The sequence below is a fragment of the Danio rerio genome, chromosome 25, assembly GCF_049306965.1.
Source record: "Danio rerio strain Tuebingen ecotype United States chromosome 25, GRCz12tu, whole genome shotgun sequence".
Lineage (NCBI taxonomy): Eukaryota > Metazoa > Chordata > Actinopteri > Cypriniformes > Danionidae > Danio > Danio rerio.
Window position 1 is genome coordinate 5,777,501 of NC_133200.1, and position 27,191 is coordinate 5,804,691.

Genomic DNA, 27,191 nt, shown 5'->3' on the forward strand with positions numbered 1-27,191 from the left:
GTGTAAATGTTCTTGGCTGTTTCGTCACTAAAATAAAATAAATTACAATAAATGAACGGTTAACACTGTTTAATCAGGTAACAGTATTTAAACAAAATATTTATATCAAAATAATGAAAATGCCAATCATGATGTTTATTATATTATTATTATTATTATTGGTTTCAATACTTTTATTATTAGAAATCTTTGCAGACATTCACTTGAAAATACACTTAAACAAAAACAAAACTTGCATTCTAACAATTAGACATTTGAAAAAAATTAAAAATAAAACAATAATAAAAAACAACAACAAACAACAGTCATAAAAATAATAATAATTAAACAAAACAAAAAAAACAAACAAAAAACATGCATTTCCCCGACCAACCACCCACCAGTGCTATCCAACAATAAAAGTAGGTACTAAAGGCAAAGTAAACTTATTAATCACACGTTTGTAAAAAGGAAATAAAAGAGAACCATTTTTTTCAAATAACAAAACCTTGTCTATTAGGGTATATCTGATTTTTTCCACATGTAATTTACCGGTTAACTCTGTCAGCCATTATTTAGGAGTTGGAACTTCTTTTTTCTTTCAAAACAAAAGGATCATTTTTTTGGCAGAGATCACCCCATTTGAAACAAATATTATTATTATTTATATTAAATATAAAACCCATTTTTTACCATTTGTTTAATTGTGATGTATTATAATTACTTTTTTCAATAGGCGAATTATATATTGCTGTATTTAAATTGAGTAAACAAATTATGCATATTAAATTAGTAATATTTAATAATATTATATTTAAAATAATTATTTTTTTGAAGTATTTTATTATTAACAACAACAGCGATATTAATATCCTGTCTGTATGACAAAGTTAATTTATTTCCAAATTAATCGTTTAATATCTTTTCTGTGGCAAATAATGCAGTCTATTATTTTTTGTGAAATTATTTATTCATTTACATTACGTTTACATTTAGTCATTTAGCAGACGCTTTTATACAAAGCGACTTACAAATGAGGACAAGAAAGCAATTTACACAACTAAGAGCAACAATGAATAAGTGCTATATGCAAGTTTCAGGTCTGTAAAGTCTAAGAAGGGAAGTATTAGTAGTATTAGTTTTTTTTTTTTTTTGGGGTACAGTTAGTGTGATATTCAGAGAGGCAATTGCAGATTAGGAAGTGAAGTGGAGACTAAATAGTTGAGTTTTTAGTCGTTTCTTGAAAGTAGCAAGTGACTCTGCTGTTCTGATGCAGTTAGGGAGTTCATTCCACCAACTGGGCAGATTGAGCGTGAGCGAAAGTGATTTCTTCCCTCTTTGGGATGTAACCACGAGGCGACGTTCATTCACAGAACGCAAGTTTCTGGAGGGCACATAGATCTGCAGAACTGAGAGCAGATAAGAAGGAGTAAAGCCAGAAGTCACTTTGTAGGCAAACATCAGAGCTTTGAATTTGATGCGAGCAGCAACTGGCAGCCAGTGCAAACGGATGAGCAGCGGAGTGACATGTGCTCGTTTAGATTCATTTTTCTTATTTTAGTTCTAAACGCCAAGTAAAGTTCTACCTTTTTTAAATTTTAAAAAAGTATTTCTAATAAATAACCATTAATTTACAGATATATCACCTGTATACTACTCTTCAATATATCAAACATAATGTACAGTAGTCAGAATTATTCACCCTCCTTGGAATTTTTATTTTTATTTTTCAAATACTTCCCAAATAGTGTTTAACAAAGCAAAAATAAATAAATAAATAAATAAAAATAAATAATAATAATAATTCACAGCATGTCTGATATTTTTTTATTCTAGAGCAGGGGTTCTTAAACTTTTTTCAACCAAAAAACCACCTCAGAAATAAATTGTCTCTCCAAGTAACACCAAAATGAGCAGTATTGAAATACAGTCGCGTAGTAGGCCCAGTAAAGCAGCTACAACTCTGCAGAGTTTAAAAAAACATGGCAGATTATCTCAGAAAAATAGGCTATATGTCATATATGGCATATTATATGCATCATTTTTGGTAAATTTTAAAATGTGTGTAGCATGTACATGACATATTTCATTCCTCTGTGTACCACTAGAAGGAAGCCTGCGTACAACTATTGGTACACATACCACAGTTTGAGAACAGCTGTTCTAGAGAAAGTCTTATTTGTTTTATTTCGGCTACAATAAATGCAGTTTTTAATTTTTTTCCGATTGTCTTCAGAACAAACCATCATTATACAATGACTTGCCTAATTACCCTAACCTGCCTGATTAACCTAATTAAGCCTTTAAATGTCATTTTAAGCTGAATACTAGTAAATATCCAGTCAAATATTATGTACTGTCATCATGGCAAAGATAAAAGAAATGAGTTATTAAAATTATTATGTTTAAAAACGTAAATATAAAAACAGAAATTGGGGAAAAAATATTTAGGTGGGCTATTAATTCTGAATTCAACTTTAATAATAATCAGATTGTAAAATTGCGCTCTTGGTAGATTCTGCAATTTTTGCTGCACATTCAGATTGTTGAGCTCTGTGTGCCATTATTTCAGCACCGCCTGGACTGACAATAGCAGATGCACAATAACTCAAATCTGCCTTTCTGACTCTGTAAGGGAGATTTAACCTCAGGCCATCAGTAAATATCACTGGCCGCGTCCTGCTGACCGCAGATGAGAATCAAACGGCATCCCAGCAGGACATTCAGCCTTTCAGAAACTTCCAGCTCAGTGACGCTTCTCTCCAATCTCTGAAGCGGTTCATTGCTTTACAAAGCAAACCGAGTAGGTGTGACTGAGGCCAAAAACACACATATGACTTGTATATGATTTTATTTTTTAAATGATTACCTCTGAAACAGTTTTTAATGTGGCATGATGTAATCAAGCATGTTGTTGTTGGAAGAAAAAACATTCATCAAAGTTAATTCAGAGATCTGGAATACTTGATTTTGATTGGTCAGTCAGTAATTTAATCATTTTTCTATATTAACTTACTGCTAATTTTATTTTACTAAATACATGGCTTCGCTCCCTACTTTTTGACGTTTTCGGACTGAGGTTGGCTTAAATCTTTTCATATGTTTAACAACAAAAAATGTGTCTGTTTTTTGGTACTATATAAAGAAATGCTATCTATTGACTTTGATTTAGATTTAGATAGTGTTTATGTAAGGCTTTTAGTTAATTAATTAATTAACTTCATACACTCCTATACTATTGTAACGACCACCTTCTTTTTTGTTTTTTATTTTTCTCTCTGTAAGAAAGTAGTTAATGTACTTTGTATTTTCCTTCTTTTATATTGACCTGCTGATTGTGTTTATATTTTATATATATATATATATATATATATATATATATATATATATATATATATACACACACACACACACACACACACACACACACACACACACACACACACATATATATATATATATATATATATGTGTAGATTTTTTATTAAATTATAAATAAAAAAGTAAAAGACAAAGACTTAGTATATTAAGGCTCAATATTAGTTTTTATACAATTTTTTTAGAAACTGTGGAAAATATTAAAATAATAAAACATGATTTATTGAATTATATTTTGAATGACAGATTTTTTATATTATTATAATAATTGTATTATGCAACTGCTGTATATACAGTACATCAGGAAAATATTGTTGGGTTACACTTTATTTCAGGATGGATTAAATTTATTTATTTTCTCAAAATTCTATACACAATTCCCCAAAATGACAATATGAAAAAAGTTTTTGAAATTGTTGCATATATATATATATATATATATATATATATATATATATATATATATATATATATATATTATTCATTACTAATTAATACTCTTATTTATAAATTTTATTTAATAATTAAATTAAAACATTAACTGTAATTACACATTTAAATGATTATCGATTTATTACAATAAATTAGAACATGATGAGCAATATTAAATCATTATTTCCTAACTATCAATCATTTATATGTATTTGTTAAATCACATTAAAATGTATGCATAATGTGATCACATGACCAGATAATCTACACACATTCATGTTTGCACACTCTTTGTTTGTGGAAAAACAGCAAATATTGAGTGAGAAATAGACCTTCCATTAGAACCCAAAACAAATATTGCATGCCTACTGTTGCAACCAGGCACTCTGTATTGAGTCATGAGCTGAAAGAGACTGTATGCGGTGTAAGAAAGTAACGAGACTCACTTGTGTCCGTATGCGTCGGGTGAGGTGGTCAGGTTGACCTGCATGACGGTTTGGAACTCGCTCTCGTTGCAGCAGTATTTGAAGGCTGTGTTGTTATGATGGCAGCAGAACATGTACGTCTTGTTGTCCGAGAGTCGAGGGCAGTGGAAGCCGAAGTGATAGCGGCCCTTGTGGTCAGAATACGGCTCACACACCCGAAAGTGAGCGGAGAGAGCTACAAAAACAGAAACACACACACACATACTTGTAAATGTGGTTCATGAGGACTATTCATGAGTTGACAGTTTTCAGTTGACAGTTAGTCACTCTGCATTTTCGCTAGCCACAATTCTGTTGTCGAAAAAATTACTTAATTTACCCCCTAAAAAAAATAATAGCGTCGTGACATTTATTTTAGGACACGGTGTAATATGTAGCATCTAAGGATCTTTGGTGTTTAAGAAAAAACAGATGAATTATGATGATAGTGACAGGAATAGGTGAGCTTTATTTTCATTTCCATTAAGTCTATGTTAATTGTTCACCGGATCCAGCCTTCTCTTTCTCTTCTTTTTGAACCTTGTGACGTTGGTGCCAAAGCAAAGAAGACAGCCCTGGTTAAGTGTATACTCCATCAGCTGTTTTAGTTTCTGTCAGCTTTGCGTTTTTAACGGTTTGGCGTCATCTTGTGTCTGAATAATGTGCAGGTTAGTGTATACTCCATCAGCTGTTTTAGTTTCTGTCAGCTTTGCGTTTTTAACTGTTTGGCGTCATCTTGTGTCTGAATAATGTGCAGGTTAGTGTATACTCCATCAGCTGTTTTAGTTTCTGTCAGCTTTACGTTTTTAACTGTTTGGCGTCATCTTGTGTCTGAATAATGTGCAGGTTAGTGTATACTCCATCAGCTGTTTTAGTTTCTGTCAGCTTTGCATTTTTAACTGTTTGGCGTCATCTTGTGTCTGAATAATGTGCAGGTTAGTGTATACTCCATCAGCTGTTTTAGTTTCTGTCAGCTTTGCATTTTTAACTGTTTGGCGTCATCTTGTGTCTGAATAATGTGCAGGTTAGTGTATACTCCATCAGCTGTTTTAGTTTCTGTCAGCTTTGCGTTTTTAACTGTTTGGCGTCATCTTGTGTCTGAATAATGTGCAGGTTAGTGTATACTCCATCAGCTGTTTTAGTTTCTGTCAGCTTTGCGTTTTTAACTGTTTGACGCCATCTTGTGTCATAATAATGCTCAGGATAGTGTTCCTCCATCAGCTGTTTTCTTTTCTGTCAGCTTTGCGTTTTTGACTGTTTGGCGTCATCTTGTGTCTGAATATTGTGCAGGTTAGTGTATACTCCATCAGCTGTTTTAATTTCTGTCAGCTTTGCGTTTTTAACTGTTTGGCGTCATCTTGTGTCTGAATAATGTGCAGGTTAGTGTATACTCCATCAGCTGTTTTAGTTTCTGTCAGCTTTGCATTTTTAACTGTTTGGCGTCATCTTGTGTCTGAATAATGTGCAGGTTAGTGTATACTCCATCAGCTGTTTTAGTTTCTGTCAGCTTTGCGTTTTTAACTGTTTGGCGCAATCTTGTGTCATAATAATGCACAGGTTAGTGTATACTCCATCAGCTGTTTTCTTTTCTGTCAGCTTTGCGTTTTTGACTGTTTGGCGTCATCTTGTGTCTGAATAATGTGCAGGTTAGTGTATACTCCATCAGCTGTTTTAGTTTCTATCAGCTTTGCGTTTTTAACAGTTTGACACCATCTTGTGTCATAATAATGCACAGGTTAGTGTATACTCCATCAGCTGTTTTCTTTTCTGTCAGCTTTGCGTTTTTGACTGTTTGGCGTCATCTTGTGTCTGAATAATGTGCAGGTTAGTGTATACTCCATCAGCTGTTTTAGTTTCTGTCAGCTTTGCGTTTTTAACAGTTTGTCACCATCTTTTGTCTGAATAATGTGCAGGTTAGTGTATACTCCATCAGCTGTTTTAGTTTCTGTCAGCTTTGCATTTTTAACTGTTTGGCGTCATCTTGTGTCTGAATAATGTGCAGGTTAGTATATACTCTATCAGCTGTTTTAGTTTCTGTCAGCTTTGCGTTTTTAACTGTTTGGCGTCATCTTGTGTCTGAATATTGTGCAGGTTAGTGTATACTCCATCAGGTGTTTTAGTTTCTGTCAGCTTTGCGTTTTTAACAGTTTGTCACCATCTTGTGTCTGAATATTGTGCAGGTTAGTGTATACTCCATCAGGTGTTTTAGTTTCTGTCAGCTTTGCATTTTTAACTGTTTGGCGTCATCTTGTGTCTGAATAATGTGCAGGTTAGTGTATACTGCATCAGCTGTTTTAGTTTCTGTCAGCTTTGCGTTTTTAACTGTTTGGCGCAATCTTGTGTCATAATAATGCACAGGTTAGTGTATACTCCATCAGCTGTTTTCTTTTCTGTCAGCTTTGTGTTTTTGACTGTTTGGTGCCATCTTGTGTCTGAATAATGTGCAGGTTAGTGTATACTCCATCAGCTGTTTTTGATTCTGTCAGCTTTGCATTTAATTAAAAATTAATAAGTTATTACAGCTCTAAACAATGTTTTTTGTCTGAGTTTAATGTTTTGTGGCAAGTAATAAGTGGAATAAGTATATTTAGGATGGTTGTTTTTACAGAATAAAGCCTCTTAGTCTTATAAAACAGTGCTCCACTTTCGTTGGGCTGCTGATAAATCTGTCGGGCTTTATTCTGCAATAATAACCTTCTGGAAGTCTTTATCCTTAAAATATGTTGTTAAACCCATCTATTTGTTTATTTTAAAAAAACAACAACAAAAAAAGTTGTTTAATAGCAAAATCCAAGCAGAAAAACTACATTACCCATGGTGCTGTGCTGAACCAATTCCACCAATCAGAGAAGTCACACTGAGCAAAGCACAGCAATAAGATCTTTATCTCTAGCTTTTTCTTCTGAAGTTGAGTAGTGGGTGAAGATGAACTAAGCGAAACCTTCATTTCCGTTTAGAAGATGCTTTTTATCATAAATCTCCTCTTCTTCAGAAGACTCTGATCAATTAAAATGTTCTCCGCTTTCAGTCTGCATTTCTCTGCCTTTCATGTTCAGCTGGATTTGCTAATTTAGTCAAATGTGAGGAGAAAAATTACCAGAACTAAAGTGCCTGTGATTTTTCAATGCTCATTCACACAGGGTGCAAATTATGAGTGTTTTCGGGGTGTTTGATGAAGGCTTAAACCCTCAATGGGCGTCAAAACAAAGAGCAGAGAGTCTTAAAATACTACACCACGTCCGTCTGTTACATATTGAATATTTCAGTGGACAAAGTTCGATTAAAAGTGAGAATAAATGCATATTTTCACCTCATGCTAAATTGATGCTCACAAACAGAAGTCGTGTTGGTGTGAGGAGGTCTCCATGGCAACAGTGTGCCTTGACATTATGAACAAAACCAAAGTGCTATTATTATTATCAATTTATATTATAAACAAGTGAATATCTAATAGATTTAGATGCTAGTGCACTTTAGACTGCATTTTCATTTGCTTTAAAATGTACATTTTTGGGGAAAGATAATCATAATTTTTTTAATTAAATTAAATTGAATTTAATTAACTATATATATATATATATATATATATATATATATATATATATATATATATATATATATATACATTTATTTTTTTTTTTTAAATAATTGTTATATCTCATCAAAATGGCAACATGGTGGTGCAGTGGTTATCACTGTCGCCTCACAGCAAGAAGGTTACTGGGTCAGTTAGCGTTTCTCTGTGGAGTTTGCATGTTCTCCCCGTGTTGGTGTGGGTTTCTTCCGGGTGCTCTGGTTTCCCCCACAGTCCAAACACATGCGCTTCAGGTGAACTGGATAAACTAAATTGGCCGTAGTGTATGAGTGTGTGTGAGAGAGTGTATGGGTGTTTCCCAGTGCTAGGTTGCAGCTGGAAGGGCATTTGCTGTGTAAAACATGTGCTGGATAAGTTGGCGGTTCATTCCGTTGTGGTGACCCCTCATGAATAAAGGGACTAATCCAAAGGAACATAAATTAATGAACTTATCAAAATTCTTTAAAAAATGGTTTGTGCGTATTTACAGTGTGATAATGTTACTTAACTGGGTTTATACCTAGTTGGGGTCACTTTCAATAATTAGACAATTTTATTATTTATTTTACTTAATGTTTTATTCATTTTCTGCATATAATTGTTTGTATGTATTTAGTTTGACGGCACAATTGTGTATATAAAAACAAAATCAAACACGGAGTCTCAAAATCCTTTTGTAAGAGGAACTACTTCTGCCCTTTATTCACATCTGCAGCTGATGTTAAAAACAGCAGAAACCATTGCTCATTCACTAACGTCACTTTAGAGCTAGTGTTTGAATGATTCTCTAGCATAATGTCTAAGTGATGACCAAACAGACGATTTTGCTGACATTTTAAGATTATAAGGCTAAACAGCATGAAATGCCATCAGTCTACAGAGATTTCCCAGTATTTGTGCTGCAGTCGGGAGATCACAATGTTTCTATGGTATAAATACAGCACTACACCATACAAAAGATCAAGAGATGAACTTAGAAAGTCATTTACCTGTTTAATGGGGTATATGTCAAAGCATGCTAATAGGACTTTTAATTTGCCAGTAACCTGGGTTAAGCGCTTCCGGTGAATTTAATGCCAATGCAAAATCCAGTGCGGTCTGTTTTTCTTTAAAAATCTGCGATCTCCACTAGCTGAGTGATATCCAATTTAAAGTGGGTCTTAGATTGTACAAGAAGCACTGCATTAAATTACATTTCTCCCACCATATCTTTATAATATGAGCATTTATTTTACCCCAGTATATTCATTGGAGCTTCTGCGTTAGCCTGCCGATTCTGACTGGCGCGTGCGAGTAAACAGCTTGTTGTCTCGTTTTACGCTTGAGCAACTAAATAAATGCTAAAGTTTATTTAACTGAATGTATTTTAATGACATTACAACATTGATGCTGTATAAGGAACCGTATAAAAGGGTAATAGTTCACAATAACAGGTCACCGGAAGTGTATCAGCATGGGAACTGCTGTAGTTTCAAATTATGCTGTTTTTCTCTTAGGGCTTATTATGTGGTCTCTGTCGCCATCTTGTGTATGAATATTGTCAACCATGTTTGCTCAAGGATAGGCTAATAGCCTCTCAGAAATTATAAATATTTTAAAATAGGCACTATCCTTATCAATAAACAGCATTGCAAACTAAACAACTACATTCGCCACTAAAAAAGCCTCAAAAGTACATTATGTTGCCCAACAGCAGCAATATTTGTCAAACTGTAAAGTGTCCTCTGCTTGTGGCCGTTTGTGGGTGGAGTAATACACAAGGGTGAAGGGTTAAGAGGCTGGACGAGTGCTGTTACTGGCAGAATATCGCATGGCTATCAGCCAATCAGATTCCAGAACCAGACAGAACTGTTGGATGTGTGTTTGTATATATACATATACATTGCTATTTTATTAAATGTAAATTAATTGTCAATTCTTTTTTAAAATGTAAGTGTTTTGATTTTATTCCTTAATACAGTTTTTTTTTTAAATGTAGCAAAATATAAAGAAAAGATAAAGTCAATGTTCAGCCCTGATTTAAAGTGACCACAACAACCAATTTAAACCCATTTTTTTCTCAATAAAAGTCGAGTGGTCAGACTTGCAGGAGGCTGCAGATGAAGAAACAGCCTCTTATCAGATTTAGACTCTCATGTGGCCATTCTTTCTCCAGTCTCTCTGATCTGTTCAATTTGTCTGCTGTTTTGTCCGTGTGTGTGTGTGTGTGTGTGTGTGTGTGTGTGTGCGTGTGTTCGTGTGTGTTCAGGTTCCGCTGAGAGCTTCCACAACACTGATGGACTGGCGGGATTGTGTGAGATTAGAGGTCATAAAGCAAGATCAAATCCAAAAACCTCTTTAATTATTAAAGACAGGCGTGAGTCATTCTCTCTCAGCAGAGCTTACAGCCTCGGACAGCATGGAGAAAACCAGCATCAAACAAACCAACTGTGATGCTGTCTTTTATTTGTTTATTTGCAACAAAAAAGGGCAATGCGGTGGCACAGTAGGTATTGCTGTCGCCTCACAGTAAGAAGGTTGCTGGTTCGAGCCTCGGCTGGGTGAGTTGGTGTTTCTGTGTGGAGTTTGCATGTTCTCCCTGCATTTGTGTGGGTTTCCTCCGGGTGCTCTGGTTTTCCTCTCAGTCCAAAGACGTGGTACAGGTGAATTGGGTAGGCTAAATTGTCTGTGAGTGTGAATGAGTGTGTATGGATGTTTCCCAGAGATGGATTGCAGCAGTTTTAAAAGTTAAGATGTCAAACTTCTTCTGTTGAAGTACAGTTGAAGTCAGAATTATTATCCCCCCTTATTTATTAGACCGCTAGTTTATTTTTCCCCTAATTTCTTGTTAACGAAGAGCAGATTTTTTTCAACACATTTCTAAACATAATAGTTTTAATAACTCATTTCTAATCACTGATTTATTTTATCTTTGTCATGATGACAGTAAATAATATTTGACTAGATATTCTTCAAGACACTTCTATACAGCTTAAAGTGACATTTAAAGGCTTTGGTAGGTTAATTAAGTTAACTAGGTAGGTTAGGGGAATTAGGCAAGTTATTGTATAACAGTGGTTTGTTCTGTAGATTTTTGGCAAAAAATATAGCTTAAAGAGGCTAATAATTTTGTCCCTAAAATGGTTCATAAAAAATTCAAAACTGCTTTTATTCTAGCCGAAATAAAACCAATAAAACTTTCTCGAGAAGACAAAACATTATCAGACATACTGTGAAAATGTCCTTGCTCTGTTAATTATTATTTGGAAAATATTTAAAAAAGAATAAAAAAATCGAAGGGGGCTAATAATTCTGACTTCAACTGTATGTTGGAAATGGAAAGCCGCTGACTTCCATAGTAATACAGATGTAAATGGTTACTTGTTCACGCATTCTTCAAAATATCTTCTTTTTTTGTTTAAAAAAGTAAACAAACTCCTTAACTCAACATGAAATTCAGTGTTATCCTATGTATTATAATGAATGTAAAAATGTAACTATAAAAGTTTTTTTGTTGAACACAACAGAACATATTTTGAAGTGTGGGAAATGGGAAGTCATTGACTTCCATAGTATTTTTTTCCTACTACTGTATGTATGTCAATGGTTACTGGTTTTAACATTCTTCAAAATATCTTCTATAATATTTCTTTCTTTCTTTCGTTCTTTCTTTCTTTTTCTTTCTTTCTATTTCTGTCGCCTCACAGTAAGAAGGTTGCTGGTTCGAGCCTCGGCTGGGTCAGTTGGCGTTTCTGTGTGGAGTTTGCATGTTCTTCCCGCATTTGCGTGGGTTTCCTCCGGGTGCTCCGGTTTCCCCCTTAGTCCAAAGACATGCGGTACAGGTGAATTGGGTAGGCTAAATTGTCTGTGAGTGTGAATGAGTGTGTATGGATGTTTCCCAGAGATGGGTTGCAGCTGGAAGGGCATCTGCTGCGTAAAACATATGCATGATAAGTTGGAGGTTCATTCCGCTGTGGCGACCCCGGATTAATAAAGGGACTAAGCCGAAAAGAAAATGAATGAATGAATGAAAATTACTTCTTATTTCTTACTTCAAGTTTTTGTTTTGTCGTCAACAAAATAAGGCAGAACGGAAAATCACATTCAGTGTGATCAGCGCCTAAACAAACTCATAAATGTTTATAGCCGATTGAGGGCGAGTAAACAGTGAGTAAATTTCATTTTTAAGTATACTATCCCTTTAAGTCTTTACTCTGATTATTGTATATAATGTCACGGCATTATTCATACTCATATAATCGTAGTCAGTGTTTGTGAAAGCTCAGTTCGCCGATGGTACAGGTGTGCGTCTCTCACCTGTGCTCGGCAGCAGGAGTAAGATAATGGTCAGGATGTTGAAGGTCTGCTGACGCGTGACGCTCATCTTCTTGTCCTCCATCAGGGGAGGATGGAAAGAGTTTCAGCCGCTTCCAGACAGCATCTTCATCTGCAGCCGCTCTTCATCAGTGCAGACCTGCACAAACACAGAACTTCAGCATCACACTTTATACTCCAGCTGCTTTTGTTTGACCCAGCACTAAACAATCTTGCTTCTGTACATCAACATTTTTGCTGTTTGTCTACAGCTTTACACCAATTTAATGGGATAGTTCAACAAAAGTGTTTTCTGTTTATTTGCGTTTGTGAATTGCATTATGGGATGTTGATGTCTGCTCGACTTTTGATCCTGAAAATTTAACTCTGCAGATTAACAAAGTGACTTTTACTGACATTTTAGTTGTTTAAAAATATGAGGTATAAAAAATAATATATAGAGAAATAAGTCTGTACAATAACAGGAAATACTGGCAGTTTATTACAAGGGTTTTTGTAGCGTGACATACAACACCAACCCAGACAATATATCACATTAAAATACAAAAAATGCTCATAAAAGTCACTTTTCCATCTTTTTAAGGTTAAAAGAAGAAAGATCAAGGTCTCATAATGCAATTCAAAAGCATAAACAAACAGGGAAAAATAAAAACATGAATAACAAAATATGGAAAGCTGCTAATGTACGGATATTTTTTACTGTGTACATTTAGTTTCTTCTGTTGAACACAAAAGAAGATATTTTGAAGAATGTTGGATTGATTAACTTTCATAGTAGGAAAAGCTTAAACTATGGAAGTCAATTATCTTCTCTAAAGAAAAAACCCCAAACAGGTTTGTGACAAAATGAAGAAGTAAAAATGAAGACAATATATATATATATATATATATATATATATATATATATATATATATATATATATATATATATATATATATATATATATATATATACATATATATATGTCTGAACGAAACAAAATGTCAAATTTGCTAAATTCTGAATGAATAAACAAACAACAAAAAAATCTAAAAATAACAAGGATGAGATAACATTTACTGCACACATGTTGTACATCCAGGGACATCACTTTATTTGAAAAATGTTAGCCTAAAAAAATTATGAAGGCTCTGTAATATAAAAGAAACTCCCTGAAATGTTCTGCAAAAATAATTTTCTAGTTGGTAAAAAGTCCGACCAACCTCAAAACAATGGTGACAACCCATTTAGACCAAATGATAAATTTGATTTAAGTCATTTGTGTTTAAAAAACATTAAAATAAAACAGGATGTTTAAGTAAATTTGTACAAAAACCCCCCACACTTTTTCAGCTCTTCTGTAAAAGTTCTCATTTAATTTAGTGTGTTGAAATTGCTAGTAATATTGTTCCAGCAATTGCTGGATTTATATATATATATGCTAATAAATAGGCAACCAAACTTGGCTGCTGCATTATGGGTTGTGTAGTTCTTAGCACAGGAAGTCAGTTTAGTGAGCAGCCATTTTAAAAACTCCAGCAGGTGTAATTAAAAAAGTGATTTCTGTGCTTCACAAGTCAGGCCAAGAGATAAGTTTTCCCTCCTTCATCATTCTCTGGTAGGATGACATTAATTTTCTTTGCTTCATATTGTGGTTTCATCTGACATTGCTGTGATAGTAATCCAGATTTCCTTGTTGAGTTTCATGACTGCTAACGTTTATTGAGTTTTGATTTGATTTTAGAATTAAAGCATTAGCATTAAGCTTTTGTAAGCGCCTGATGTAAATGTCATACCATTTGTCTTTTGTTTTTGGCATAAAATCATGTTTTTGATTGCTAAAAGTGACACGAACAGCAATGCCGATTTGCAATTGCACTGAATCTCAGCCATGTCCACCAAAAAGTGTGTTAGATGATGATAATCAGGCAAAATACTGATTATTTGTGTGTCTGTGTGCTATCAAATATCTTTGCATCATCCTTTTGATGTTTTATTCAAGATAAGTTTAAAATCATTAGCCTAAAAAGGATAACGGCTAATGCTAACCCTGCCTCATGGCAATGGGCTATAAGCACAGACTTCTAATTTTCAGCCAGGCAGCCCAAGGGCTTCTGGCAAACTGTCTTAACATTACAAAATCACCATGTTTAAGATCTGATTTCTTTTAAAATCAGCGGTCTTCACTGCCTGTTGGATATAGGATATAAAGTGGGTCTCAGGCCAGACAAGAAGCACTGCTTTAAAATCCATTTCCCCCGGCCATGTCTTTAAAATGTGACCGTTTGATTTACCCCATTATTTTCAATGTGATTTCTGCATTAGCCTGTTGCTTCTGAAGGTGCTAGTGGTTACAACAGTCTTTCATCTCTTTTTGTGTTTGAACAACTAAATGAATGCTTAAGTCTATTTAACTGAATGTATTGTAAATACATTACAACATCGATGCTGTAAAAACAACCTTGTGAAACTGAAAATAGTCACATCAAGCTTTCGCTGGAAGTTTATCGTCGGCTTTAAAACTCTAGCTGTGCATAGAAAATGCTCTTCTTACTTGGATTTTTTCTTTTGTTTCTAGTTCAAATATGAAACTATTCCTAAATCAAGAAGCATTTTCTAGACAAGCAAAACCTATTGTCTTGTTTTCAGAAATAATATGTCAAAATTGAGTGAGTTTTTCCATAAAGCAAGTGAAATAATCTGCCAATGCTGTAAGCGAAAGGAAAAACGATTCATTTGCCTAATTCAGGGGTGTCCAAACTCAGTCCTGGAGGGCCAGTGACCTGCAAAGTTTAGTACCAACCCAAGTCAGACACACCTAGGCTAGCTAATAAAGCTCTTACTAAGCTCTCTAAAAACATCCTTGCAACTGTGTTGAGGCAAGTTGGAGCTTAAACCTCCAGGACATCGGCCCTCCAGGACTGAGTTTGGACACCCCTAGCTTGGCAGATTATTTTGTTTGTTTTGAAGAAAAACTCACTTGCTCTCGCAGGACTCAAACAAGAATTTTTAGAATTTTTGACCAAGTAAGAAAAACATTTTTTATTTTTTTTTGCAGGGGAGACTAAAAGCCGCCATTAGATTGGCCTTAACATGCTTCATGTGATTAATTTAGCGTTATTGGTTTTCCGATGCTAAGTAACACAGGCATTTCCATTTTCTCAGTAAGAAAATTTATTTTATAGTCAATCAATCTAACTTTATTTTTACTAAAAAAACAAAACAAATGCACTTGTTTTACTTTCCAAGGTTTTCAGACCCTGAAATTGTCCTGTTTGGGGAAATTATGATTAATATAATTTCTTCATTTTTTATTTGGTAAACAAGTGTTCCCTTCTTTTTTATTTACAATTCTATACTTTAAATTTAAATGTTTTAGACCTATTTCTTTATCCTGTTGAACACAAAATATATTTTGAAGAATGTTGGAAATAGGATTGACTTCTATAGTACTTTTTTCAAACTATGGAGGTCAACGGTTACTGGTTTAAACATTCTCCAATATATATTGTTCTGCCCTCACTCCGGCGTCTCTCTTGCCAAAGTTAGACAGACAGATAAACTCTTTCCAACACGTGAGATTGTGGGAGAATGCTGCTTTATTCCATGCCATTCCAGTATGTTGAAACAGAGTGAAACTATGTAAAAAGATGTACATAAAATGAGCTATAGTTATCTATGTACATAACAATAATATCTGAGATAGAATATAAACACAAACAGATAATAGACTTACAGACAATGCTTCTACAGATGATCACAGGATGAGTGGATTGTAAGTGTCTTCTTGTAGGGTGTTTTTTAAATGAGGCAAATAACTGATTCTAACTGTCAGAATGTTTCTATGGCAACAACAATTAAAAAAAGGAGCTAAATGACTAGGGATTAACTTATGGATTCTGAATACTAATATTTAGTAGATGATATATATATATATATATATATATATATATATATATATATATATATATATATATATATATATATATATATATATATATATATATATATATTTATTATTTTTTTTTTTATATATTTTATATGAATGTAAAAGTGCACATGTAAAATGTTCTGCTGTTGAACACAAAAGAAGATATTTTGAAGAATGTTGAAAATCGGAAGCCATAGACTTTCTTTTTTTTGTCAATGTTTACTGGTTTGAACATTCTTCAGAATATCTTCTTTTTTGTTTAAAATAATTTCCTTAACTTTAACATACAATTCAACATTATCACATGTATAATTTATCTCTAAATATAAATGTAAAAAATCAAAAATAGGAGCTTGTAAAACATGCTTCTATTGAGCACAAAAGAAAATATTTTGAAGAATGTTAAGCCATTTTCTTCCATTATTTACAGTATATACACACACACACACACACACACACACATACATATATATACATATACACACACACACACATATATATATATATATATACATATACACACACACACACACACACATATATATACACACACACACACACACACACACACACATATATATATATATATATATACACACACACATATATACATATATATACATATATATATATATATATATATATATATATATATATATATATATATATATATATATATATATATATATATATATATATATATATATATATATATACATATATACACACACACACATTTTTTTTATATGTATGTAAATGGTTACTGGTTTCAACAAAAATGCTTTTTAATTATTGTAAGAATCAGCTCTTTGGTTTAAATCATGTTTAAACTTTGGGGATTCGAATCAAAGATTCGAACATGATTCACATAGAATTATTTAAAGCTTACACTTAACTTTAGTATTTGTCCAGCAAATAGAATGTTTAATGTAAAGCAATCCTGTATTATATTATTACGTGGCCAACAATAACAATATAAAACAGTATCTAATTATTTAATGAGCAAGGTAGCAGTATCTGAAGCTGAGGCATTAACTTATAAAGCACACAACACACCAACACGGATCTTAAAACGAAACAAAAGTTTATTGCTACTCTATAACACAAAGTACTAATCTACGTAAAACAAACAAATGCACATACATACACACACACACACACAAGCAGTTTGAGGACAGTTTTGACTGAGTGGATTCAACTTCTAGCCTTTGCTAAGTTCTTAGCATTGCAACCTGAGAGAAACCATAAAAGCAGAGAATTTTGCTATTCTTTACTACTTAAACATAATTCACACCAGATTCAGTAATGGGTAGAAACCGTGTTTGTGCTACTTGCGTTCTGATGTAATTTTGGTTTCCTTGACTGGTCCAAAGGGAAATCCCGGTGTAAGAATTGAAATATTGCAAATATTCTGATATCTTTGACAATTCAAAACATGAGCTGAAAACAGAGACTGGTAACTTCACAACTCAGCAAGGGGAATGCGGGAAAAACCAGTTCCTGCTGCATTTGCATCTGAGTCTGCTTCATCCCCCCAACTCACACATATGGTCATTTCAATGTTTGAATGTTCTAGAATTAACCAAACTGACTTTATTTATCATGTTTGATATCATTTGAAATGTCTCAGTGCGATTGGTACAATGGTCTCATTCTCTCAGAAATAGACATAATCAGAACAATAAATATATAACTTCAGGCATCTTTTGAACCACTGTGAGGGGTGTGCCACTAAGTGTGAATGCCTTTTGTTCACACCCCCTTCCTTGAGGGAATTCTTGGATTATTTAAGGTAAGGACTAAGAAAAGCTCAGGGCGATTCGGCCTAACCAGATCAGCCCATAACATGGGGTCTGCCCCATGTTATGTATATTTCAAAGTCAGGTATGCATCTTTTTTATCTTGGATTTATCTTTGATAATTTGATGTTTTGTATTGATCATTTATGAATTGACTGATTGAATTGGCATAATACATTTACCTGACTAATAAATTGTAATGTTTGACCATATTTTGCTCACTCTGTAATTATTAATTCAAGTAGATTACGCTGTATCCTTGTTTCCGCACGTCTTGCGTCAGGTCAGTAGACGGACTAAAATCCAATTGAGATGGAGCATTGGCACACCAATTGTGTTTTAGCGATCCGGCTGACTCTTGATATTGATTCATGTGTACTTAGGTGGAAAGGGCGATAACTTCCGTCTAGGTCAACAAGGTGTTGCACGACTAACCTAGATTGGGTACCCGACCTTTGTTTGAAGGTAATATTATTCTAAATTAAGTTCATATGGGAAACCATGGGCTTGGTGAAAACCAAAGTTACTATAGAGTCCAGTAGTCGGGTACATTTATAATAACGCCCTAACCTCTAATTAGAAATGATGATTGTCTTAACTCAAAGGTGTACATCTAAGCGGGACTAACTAAAGTATTTTAGAACGAGCGCGCTGGTAGCGGCCATCTAAAGTATTAGTCAATTTACCTCTGTTTAATATTCAAGACTGACCGGAGTGTGACCGTGAGGGACGCCTTCGGCCGAGGCGATTTCTCTGAGCGACATGAGCACCCGAATGAACGGATGTAATAGTTACTAGTGAAGACAAAAAGTTCAAACATTTATCTAAATTACATATTGATATAATCTTCTTAATGTTTTATAATTGGAGTCAGATAAAACGAGGATAAATATATTAATATTCTAAACCACCTCATACTAAAATTGGAGTCAGATATGAGTTAAGTTTAATATAAATCAACATTGTGCACTGGAAAGACCGAACATGCAGTGAACCTTCATCCACCAGTGGACACCGGCATTGGGCCAACTGGGTGGACCTTACACCGGCGAAGCTGATTGGTCAGCGTAGCAACTTCAGTGACGTGATGGAATTCCCTTGTCGGTGAAGAGGGGTTTCCTTAGTCGGTTGCTAGGGATACGGATGTTGGACAAGGCGGCGTTCGAAGTCCTTCCTGGGTTCCTGTAGTTAGGATGAGTTTCAGAGTTTGGATGTGTTGACCCGATGGCTTGTTGTTGAAGCGGTTGCACAAGCAGATCGGGGGTCGAGCCGGCAGCAAGTGAAGGTCGCGGTCTGCTCCGTGATGTAACGAGGCTTCCGGCGAGGCGATGTAACGGCCACAGCACGAGAAGAGCGACGTCCGGGCAGCGACGGCGGTGACGACTGGCAAAGATGACCGGCAAAAGACGACGATGAAATTCCTTTGTTCAAAGTTTTATAGGCTTTGGTAGAGGCTGGGTCTACACAATACTTGTCCAATCAGATAAGGTGCGGGGTGGAGTCACACCCCAATTCTGCCCTCTAGGAGGCCGGGTTGACACCTGGTGTGGGTGCTGCTTTGATAGCATAGTGGTTAAAATAAAGTCTTATAACGTCAACACTTTTCATAGTATGGTTTCTTCATATAAACCAATGCATTTGAAACTTTCCTAGCTTTCAATCAATACCAAACATGAAGTATGTCATAAACATTCTGTAGATTTCATTTGTCACTGAGGGCTATTACTCAAGAACTATCTATAACAGTTTTGTTAAACACATGGAACATGTACACACAAAAACCTACAGAAACATAAAGCAAACATACATTACTCAAATAAACACAGTTTTACTGTATGTCCATTAAACTTTGGAAGCGTTTCTGATCGATTCTGTGTCTGCCTGAGAATGTGTATTCCTTGCAGACGCCAAAGGACAAGCGAACCAAAAGGTACTTCTCAAAAACCGGTTTGGTGGGTTTTTGATTGTAGAGCCTCTTATTGTTTTAAGGTGTAAAGTTAATTAACACGCAACTGTGATGTTGACTGGCTAGTTATCCTGTGGATTTGCCTTTTGCTGGGTGCCTGTGGATTGCTTTGAAAATGAAATCAAAGCTCAGACATATAGGCACCAACCAATCTTTTAAGGATAACATGGTCTATGGCTTGTTCGGTTCTGGAACGATCCGTTGACTCTCTACATTATTATTCCCTAATTCTGTGCTAATAAAACGCAACATATGTAAATATGAACATGTATAAAACTTTTGTAATAATCACAGTTTGTTAAAAAAAAGTCTTTTGTAAAGAACAATAAACTGCAGAGATTGCGTCAGGCTTTAGTGAGTATATGCTAAATTACTCTTCGTTCTTTTGTGGCTGATTTTGAAAGCGTTGTGAATGAAATCAGGGGATAATCTGCATGCTGCGAGTGTTTATTTCAAGCTGCTGATAGATATAATGTTTATTTTTGCGACCGCTTGGTAATTTCATCTCATCGTGGCTGATTGTGCCGCTCTGTAGGAGACGGAGACAAATCTCAGACACATTTGTTCTTTCTCTCTGTTTTTGTGGAAGATTTCTGTTGAAAATCCCCATGTGGAGGACGAGGTGCTGTTGGGTTTTAGTTAAACATCTGTTAGTTTAGATGCTGTGAAGATGAATGCTGTTTCTGCTGCGGTTTCTGCTTTTCAGTGAGGATTTTCTAACAGTTTGATCAAATGGGTTTGTTTTACATGCAGAGCTTTGGTTTGTTCAATAACTCTGGATGACATTAAAGTGGCTTTTTAAAATTTTGAGTAATTTAGTTTAAACCCAGTTTACTTTTGTGGGAAATTATTCATCTGTCCCAACTGGGCCAGTTGGCATTTCTGAGTTGAGTTTGCATGTTCTCCCCGTGTTGGAGTGGGTTTTCTCCGGGTGCTCTGGTTTCCCCCACAGTCAGAATACATGTGCTTGTATGTGCATGTGCTGGAGATTTGACTGAACTAAATTGGCCATTGTGTGTGTGTGTGTGTGTGTGTGTGTGTGTATTTGTGTGGTGTTTTTCAGCATACTGGCTTGTGGCAGGAAGGCCATCCGATGCATAAAACATTCGCTAATAAAGGCTTATTTTCACAGCTGATTACAGAGGCAACTTTTTTAGATAAATGCCCAAAACAAAAATACTCGTCAATGCTAATCTTCTCTCAAAAATGTATGATTTTGCTACTTGTTCAAACTACTTGCAGTGCTCAACATACAGTTGAATTCAGCCCCTTTCACACAGTGATACCCGTAAATATCTGGAAATTTTCCGGAATGACTTTACCGGTATATTGAAAAAAGCGCTGTTCACACAGGCGAGAACGTTACGGAAATTTTCCGGAGAAGAGCATTCACACATCCATTCCAAAATACCGGTAAATTCTGACATCATTCACCACAAATGAGCTTTAAACGGCTGCGCTTGTATTGGTAAACATTTGACTAAATTACAAACTCTGTGAATGATCAATATTGTGAACAACTTTCTCAGGATCACTTTCGCATGTCGAGATGTTCATAATATGTGCGTGTGCAGGCGCTCACAGGCTGTTTCAGAGGCACACGCAAAGCTTGAAGGTAAACAAACAACGGCTTATCATAAGCATCTCATCGATGATTATTTACACAGTTGGCATTAAGAAGAACATATAAACGTGACCTGACTATCTTCTAGCAGCTAAATGTGTCTGGAAAAATATTCAAAGGCTTTTATCCTCACAAACCGCGCGGACGTAAATGCGTCTGACTGTTGTGATTGGCTAAAGCAGACGTCTTACGTCAGCACGTTCTAGACGTGCACGCGCTTATTACGGCAATCTTCCTTCTGCATTCACACAGCGCAGCATTCCGGCAAATTGCCGGTAATGTTACAACTTCTCTTTCTGGAAAATAGCCAGAACGAATTTACCGGTATTTTCAAAAAGGACCTGTTCACACATACAGACCTTTCCGGAAAATTGCTGGCAATTTTCCGGAAAGGTCTGTATGTGTGAAAGGGGCTGAAGTCAGAATTATTAGCCCCCCTTTAAAAATTGTTATCTTTTTAAAATATTTCCTAAATTAAGTTTAACAGAGCAGGGAAGTTTTCACAGTATGTCTGATAATATTTTTTCTTCTGGAGAAAGTCTTATTTGTTTTATTTCGGCTTGAAGAAAAGCGGTTTTTAATTTTTTAAGAACCATTTTAAGGTCAAAATTATTAGGCTCCTTAAACTGTATATTTTTCGATAGTTTACAGAACAAACTGTAATGGTAATCTACCAAAACTATGTTCTAAGGAGAGCTCAGGGTATCCTATGCACCCCGGATCACCCACTGTACTCTGTATTCCAGCTGTTGCCATCAGGACGTCGTTTTAGGGTTCCTATTTGCAGGACAAATAGAACCAGAAATTCTTGTATAATGGTGGCTATTAGGTCATTAAATGAGTCCAGGGGAGAGAGGGATGTTTCTAAATACTGATGTATGGATGTTGTGTAGTAATATTTTTTTAATGTGTACATGGAACTTTACCTGTGTTATGGTACCTTGTTGCAATTTTAGTTTCCCTAACGGGATAATAAAGCTGGATAATAAAGAGTCTGAGTCTGAAACCATCATTATACAATAACTTGCCTAATTCCCCTAACCTGTCTAGTGAACCTAATTAACCTAGTGAAGCCTTTAAATGTCACTTTAAGCTGTATAGAAGTGTCTATCTAGTCAAATATTATTTACTGTCATCATGGCAAAGATAAAATAAATCGGTTATTAGAGATGAGTTATTAAAACTATTATTTTTAAAAATGTGTTGAAAAAAATCTGCTCTTTATTAAACAGAAAAATAAAAAGGGGGCGAATAATTCTGACTTCAGCCTTATATGAGTACACCCCTAACAAATCTCTCATTTAAATTGATATTTTCTATAAGAAGCTTTACAGCATTATATTTGTGCACATGCAGCAGATAAGTGGTCAGTACTGAAGCCAAATCTGGAGCTTATCTGACAAAATAACTTCTGATAAAGGTCCAAAATTAGAACAGCCAAATGTATACATTAACCTCTTAAGGGCCAAGCAATTTTTTTACATGCATTTTTTATCTCTCTTTGCTATTTGGGCTTATTAGAACCTAATTACAATGAAACCTAAGTGTCATCTTTCGATATGATGTACTTTTAGAGAAAAATAAAGTCTTTATACAGTTAGTCACTTAATTATTAGCTCCCCTGTTTATTTTTTTCCCTCAGTTTCTGTTTAACGGAGAAAAGATTATTTTCAACACATTTCTAAACATAATAGTTTTAATAACTCATCTCTAATCACTGGTTTATTTTATCTTTGCCATGATGACAGTAAATAATATTTGACTAGATATTTTTCAAGACACTTCTATACAGCTTAAAGTGACATTTAAAGACTTAACTAGCTTAATAAGGTTAACTAGGCAGGTTAGGGTAATTAGGCAAGTAATTGTATAACGATGGTTATAAAATATATAGCTTATAGGGGCTAATAATTTTGACCTTAAAATGGTTCTTAAAAAATTAAAAAGTGCTTTTATTCTAGCCGAAATAAAACAAATTAAACTTTCACCAGAAGAAAAAATATTATCAGGAAAAAAAAAAAAAGAAAAAAAATTCAAAGGGGGGCTAATAATTCTGACTTCAACTGTATGTGGACTCGTTGTCCATATTTCCATAAAGTCACCTTTGTGTAATAGAATGAAAAGCTTCTTATTTCTGCCTTGAATACAGCAGTTATTTCCTGTTTTTTAATGCATTAATAACACCTAAACATATTTTTTTGAACATGTTTTGACTGTAGGTAAAAACTATTTGTTTTGCCCATTTGGGTGTTTGGGACATCTCATTTAACAAAGTTAAAATAGTGTTTGGGACATCTCATATGCTGCAAAACAGTTGCAGGATGTCACTATGTCTGTAACAAAATATAAGGCATAAGAGTTCAAATGTGCTGTCCACGTATTTGTGCCACTAAGCCCTAGGAGGTTACGGAAAAAAATAATAAATAAAAAATGTAAAAAGAGCAAAATTTAAGAAAAACAAAAATAAATAAAACTTAGTTGAAATGTTTGTATTTTCTTTTCTTTTTTTCAATATTTTGCATGAATTTAATTGTATTATCTTTCCATTTCTTAACATTTTCGGTGACTAAAGTATTATTTTAATAAAAATATCTGTTTAATAAATCTGTTTTGTTTAAAAGCACCAAAATACACTTACCGGCCACTTTATTAGGTACACCTGTCCAACTGCTCATTAACACAAATGCATTAAGGCATGCAGACATGGTCAAGATGATCTGCTACAGTTCAAAGCGAGCATTGAAAAAAGGGGATTTAAGTGACTTTGAATGGTTGTTGGTCAAGGTCAAGGTCAAGGTAAAATTTATTGTCTCCCGTAGGAGAAATTTGTTTTAGAAAAAAAGGTTCTGCTGTACATCGACACCAACAAGACAACATGTAACATACATACGCATTAAAATCTAATCCTAAAATACCTCCTAATATAAATATGATTCCATAAAATCAGTAATTTTAATAAAATTTTTATAAAAAAAAAAATAAAATAATTAAATTTGGTGCCATATGGTGTCTATGCCACAAAAGATTAAAGCAGTTCTGAAGGCAAAAGAGGGTCCAACCTGTGACTAGTAAAGTGTACCTAATAAAGTGGCCAGTGAGGGTATATGCCCTATATTACCTAGATATTGATAAAAATATTCATTTTAGAAAATGAGGTGTACTCTTATCTCCAGCACTGCATATAAAATGAGCTTAACACAATTCTTTAAATGTTCTGGGGGCAACTTAATTGTTTTGTTTATTCCACTTAACCGATTAGAGTTGATTTGAATGGCTTATGTGAAACCCAGCTTTTTTTTTCACAGTGTTCTCTGTGTGTACGTGTTTTTATTCATCTAGCTTGCTAATAAATAAAGCTGAAGGGTCGGATGATGTGAGTTAATCAGAGGCGCCGGCATTCATGTCACTGTCCCGTTTCATTTATTTGCCCTCTATTCGTGCGCCAGACCAAATGTCACGTCCGCACAGAGCATCATGATTAGCATCCAGTGTCTGAATTATCATAAAGTGTCTGTATTTGCATACAGTTGCGAGACTTGCTGGCTTTGTTATCTTCGGCACTGTCTAGAAGCAAATCACAGCCTGTCATGAGCTGGTGTCAGTCAGACGAGACCTCAGAGCAATCATTACCTTTAATTGGAGGGTAAAATATGAACACTTTCCCCTTTTTTTATCCTGTGTTGTCCTAGTGTCTCTCAGTGCTTCACACAGTTAAAGTCAGAATTATTAACCCCCTGTATAGTTTCTGCCTCAATTTCAGTTTAAAAGAGATATTTTTTCAAGACATTTTAATCATAATAGTTTTAATAAATCCTTTCTAATAACTGGTTTATTTTATCTTTGCCATGATGACAGTAAATAATATATGACTAGATATTCTTCAGGACGCTTCTATACAGCTTAAAGTGACATGTAAAGGCTTAACCAGGTTAATTAGGCAAGTGATTATATAAGTGTTTTATAGACTTTTGAAAACCAATATTGTTTAAGGGAGGTAATAATTGTGACCTTAAAATAGTTTTAAAAATATTGTTCTAGCCAAAATAAAACAAATAAGACTTTCTCCAGAAGAAAAAATATTATAGGAAATGCTGTGAAAAAATCCTGAATCTGAACCTTGGTGACGCGCAGGCCTTAGCCTGGGCAAACACAGTGATACACAGTGATGTCTGCTTGTCTCCTCCAAAAACAGCTTCTGCAGACACACTGTGATGTTCTGAATGTTTATAATAATGCGGCAGATGGACGCGAGTCGCTTTCTGTATGTCCGAAACCAAAAGCTTCAGTTAAAGCCAATGACTGTAAAAAATATGGACGACGCGACAGCCCTTTTTCACATTGAACGCCTTGAGGGCAAAACGCCTGCTTGACGGGCACAAACTGTCGCAAAAGACTGCTGAAATTGGAGCCAGACATGCGCAGAAGGACTGTCTGATGGAGCCAGAGGAGGAGCCGCGAAAATGAGCAGAGTCGAGCTTCCAATCAAACGCTTTATGTAAAATCAACTACACCCCCCGAACTTCTCAGCATGCATTTGCTGTCATATCAACACAAATGGATGTAATAACGTTAACAAATATAAGGGTTTTATATATTCAATCGCGCCAGCTCCAGGCCGCAACACATAACTTACTCGCGGCGTCGCGGGCTGATTCCGGCTCGCAGGCGGCAGCGCCTGCTCGCTCGGCCGCCGCATCTGGCTCGATTGACTCGGGCTGGAATTGGGTAGTGAGTCCAGGCATCCGGAGTAGGTCCAGCAGAGGTAACATTAGTCAGTCTGAGCTCTAAGGGATAAGTCTCCGGCAGGCGAGAATCTAGCCGGAACTGTGAAACTATAGTTTACTGCTGAACTCATTTTGTCATGATAAAATAACACAGAAATCGAATAATAACATTTCAGTCTACTTCAGTCTCCTGCCGAAGCTCAGACGCCGTGCTTTGAGAAACTGTCAATCACAGCTGTCAATCACGATGACACGCCCAGCATTAAATTACTGCTAAAAACAAACTGTTTACAAAAATGAAGATCTGCACCTATTTCAGCACAATAACCAGTGCCTTAATCGACCAGAACTATCTTTCGGGACATTTTATTGCAAGTGTAATATTTTTTTTTATTTGGGCTCAAGTCTCCTTCATTAACATCAAGGAGGCGGGCTTTATGACTTGTATTTCAGCCAGCCCCCAGGGGGCGATCTAACGGCCGAAACCTTCACTCAAACGTAGGCTTGCGGCACACTTGGTTAAAGCAGAATGACCGCGATGTGCGGACGTTTTTCCATTTCGGCGCTTGCTTTCGTGACCGTCACCTAGCTACGGCCGTAAACAAAACAGCAGCTCGATGACGCAATTGTACCGGGGGTTCAGAAAGAAAAAAGACAGTGTGAACACAAACCAACCGAGGAGGCGGCAGGAGGAGACAATCGAACTTGAGTACGGTCCAGGCGAATGAACCAAGTGTGAAAGCACCGAGCAGTGGTCAGGGGTACGGTTTATGCGAACTCTGGTACGGTTCACTTCTGATGTGAATGCAATCGTACCAAATAACGGAAGTGATCCGCCAACTGTACAACAAACTATCGTTCTCATTACGTTCGTGTGTGTGTGTGTGTGTGTGTGTGTGTGTGTGTGTGTGTGTGTGTGTGTGTGTGTGTGTCACGTTTCGTACCTTAGTGACACGCGCAGGACTGAGCCAGGGCAAACAGTGATATACACAGTGATGTCTGCTTGTCTCCTCCTAAAATAGCTTT

At 35.3% G+C, this 27,191-nt stretch overlaps 1 protein-coding gene across 2 annotated transcripts in view; it reads right to left on the reverse strand.

Moving 5' to 3' along the window:
- Window positions 1–27,191, reverse strand: part of shisal1b (shisa like 1b) — an 86,053-nt gene that overhangs the window by 21,286 nt on the left and 37,576 nt on the right. The window contains exons 1-3 of one of the 2 annotated variants that reach the window (XM_068217483.2): window positions 15,858–16,029; window positions 12,124–12,280; window positions 4,236–4,449 (exon numbers count right to left, since the gene is read on the reverse strand). In XM_068217483.2, the coding sequence (XP_068073584.1) occupies window positions 4,236–4,449; window positions 12,124–12,205 (296 nt within the window). In that variant the 5' untranslated portion in view covers window positions 12,206–12,280; window positions 15,858–16,029. Of the gene's footprint in view, window positions 1–4,235; window positions 4,450–12,123; window positions 12,281–15,857; window positions 16,030–27,191 lie in introns of those variants that run through there. The other variant, XM_073942730.1, reaches the window with a different exon arrangement.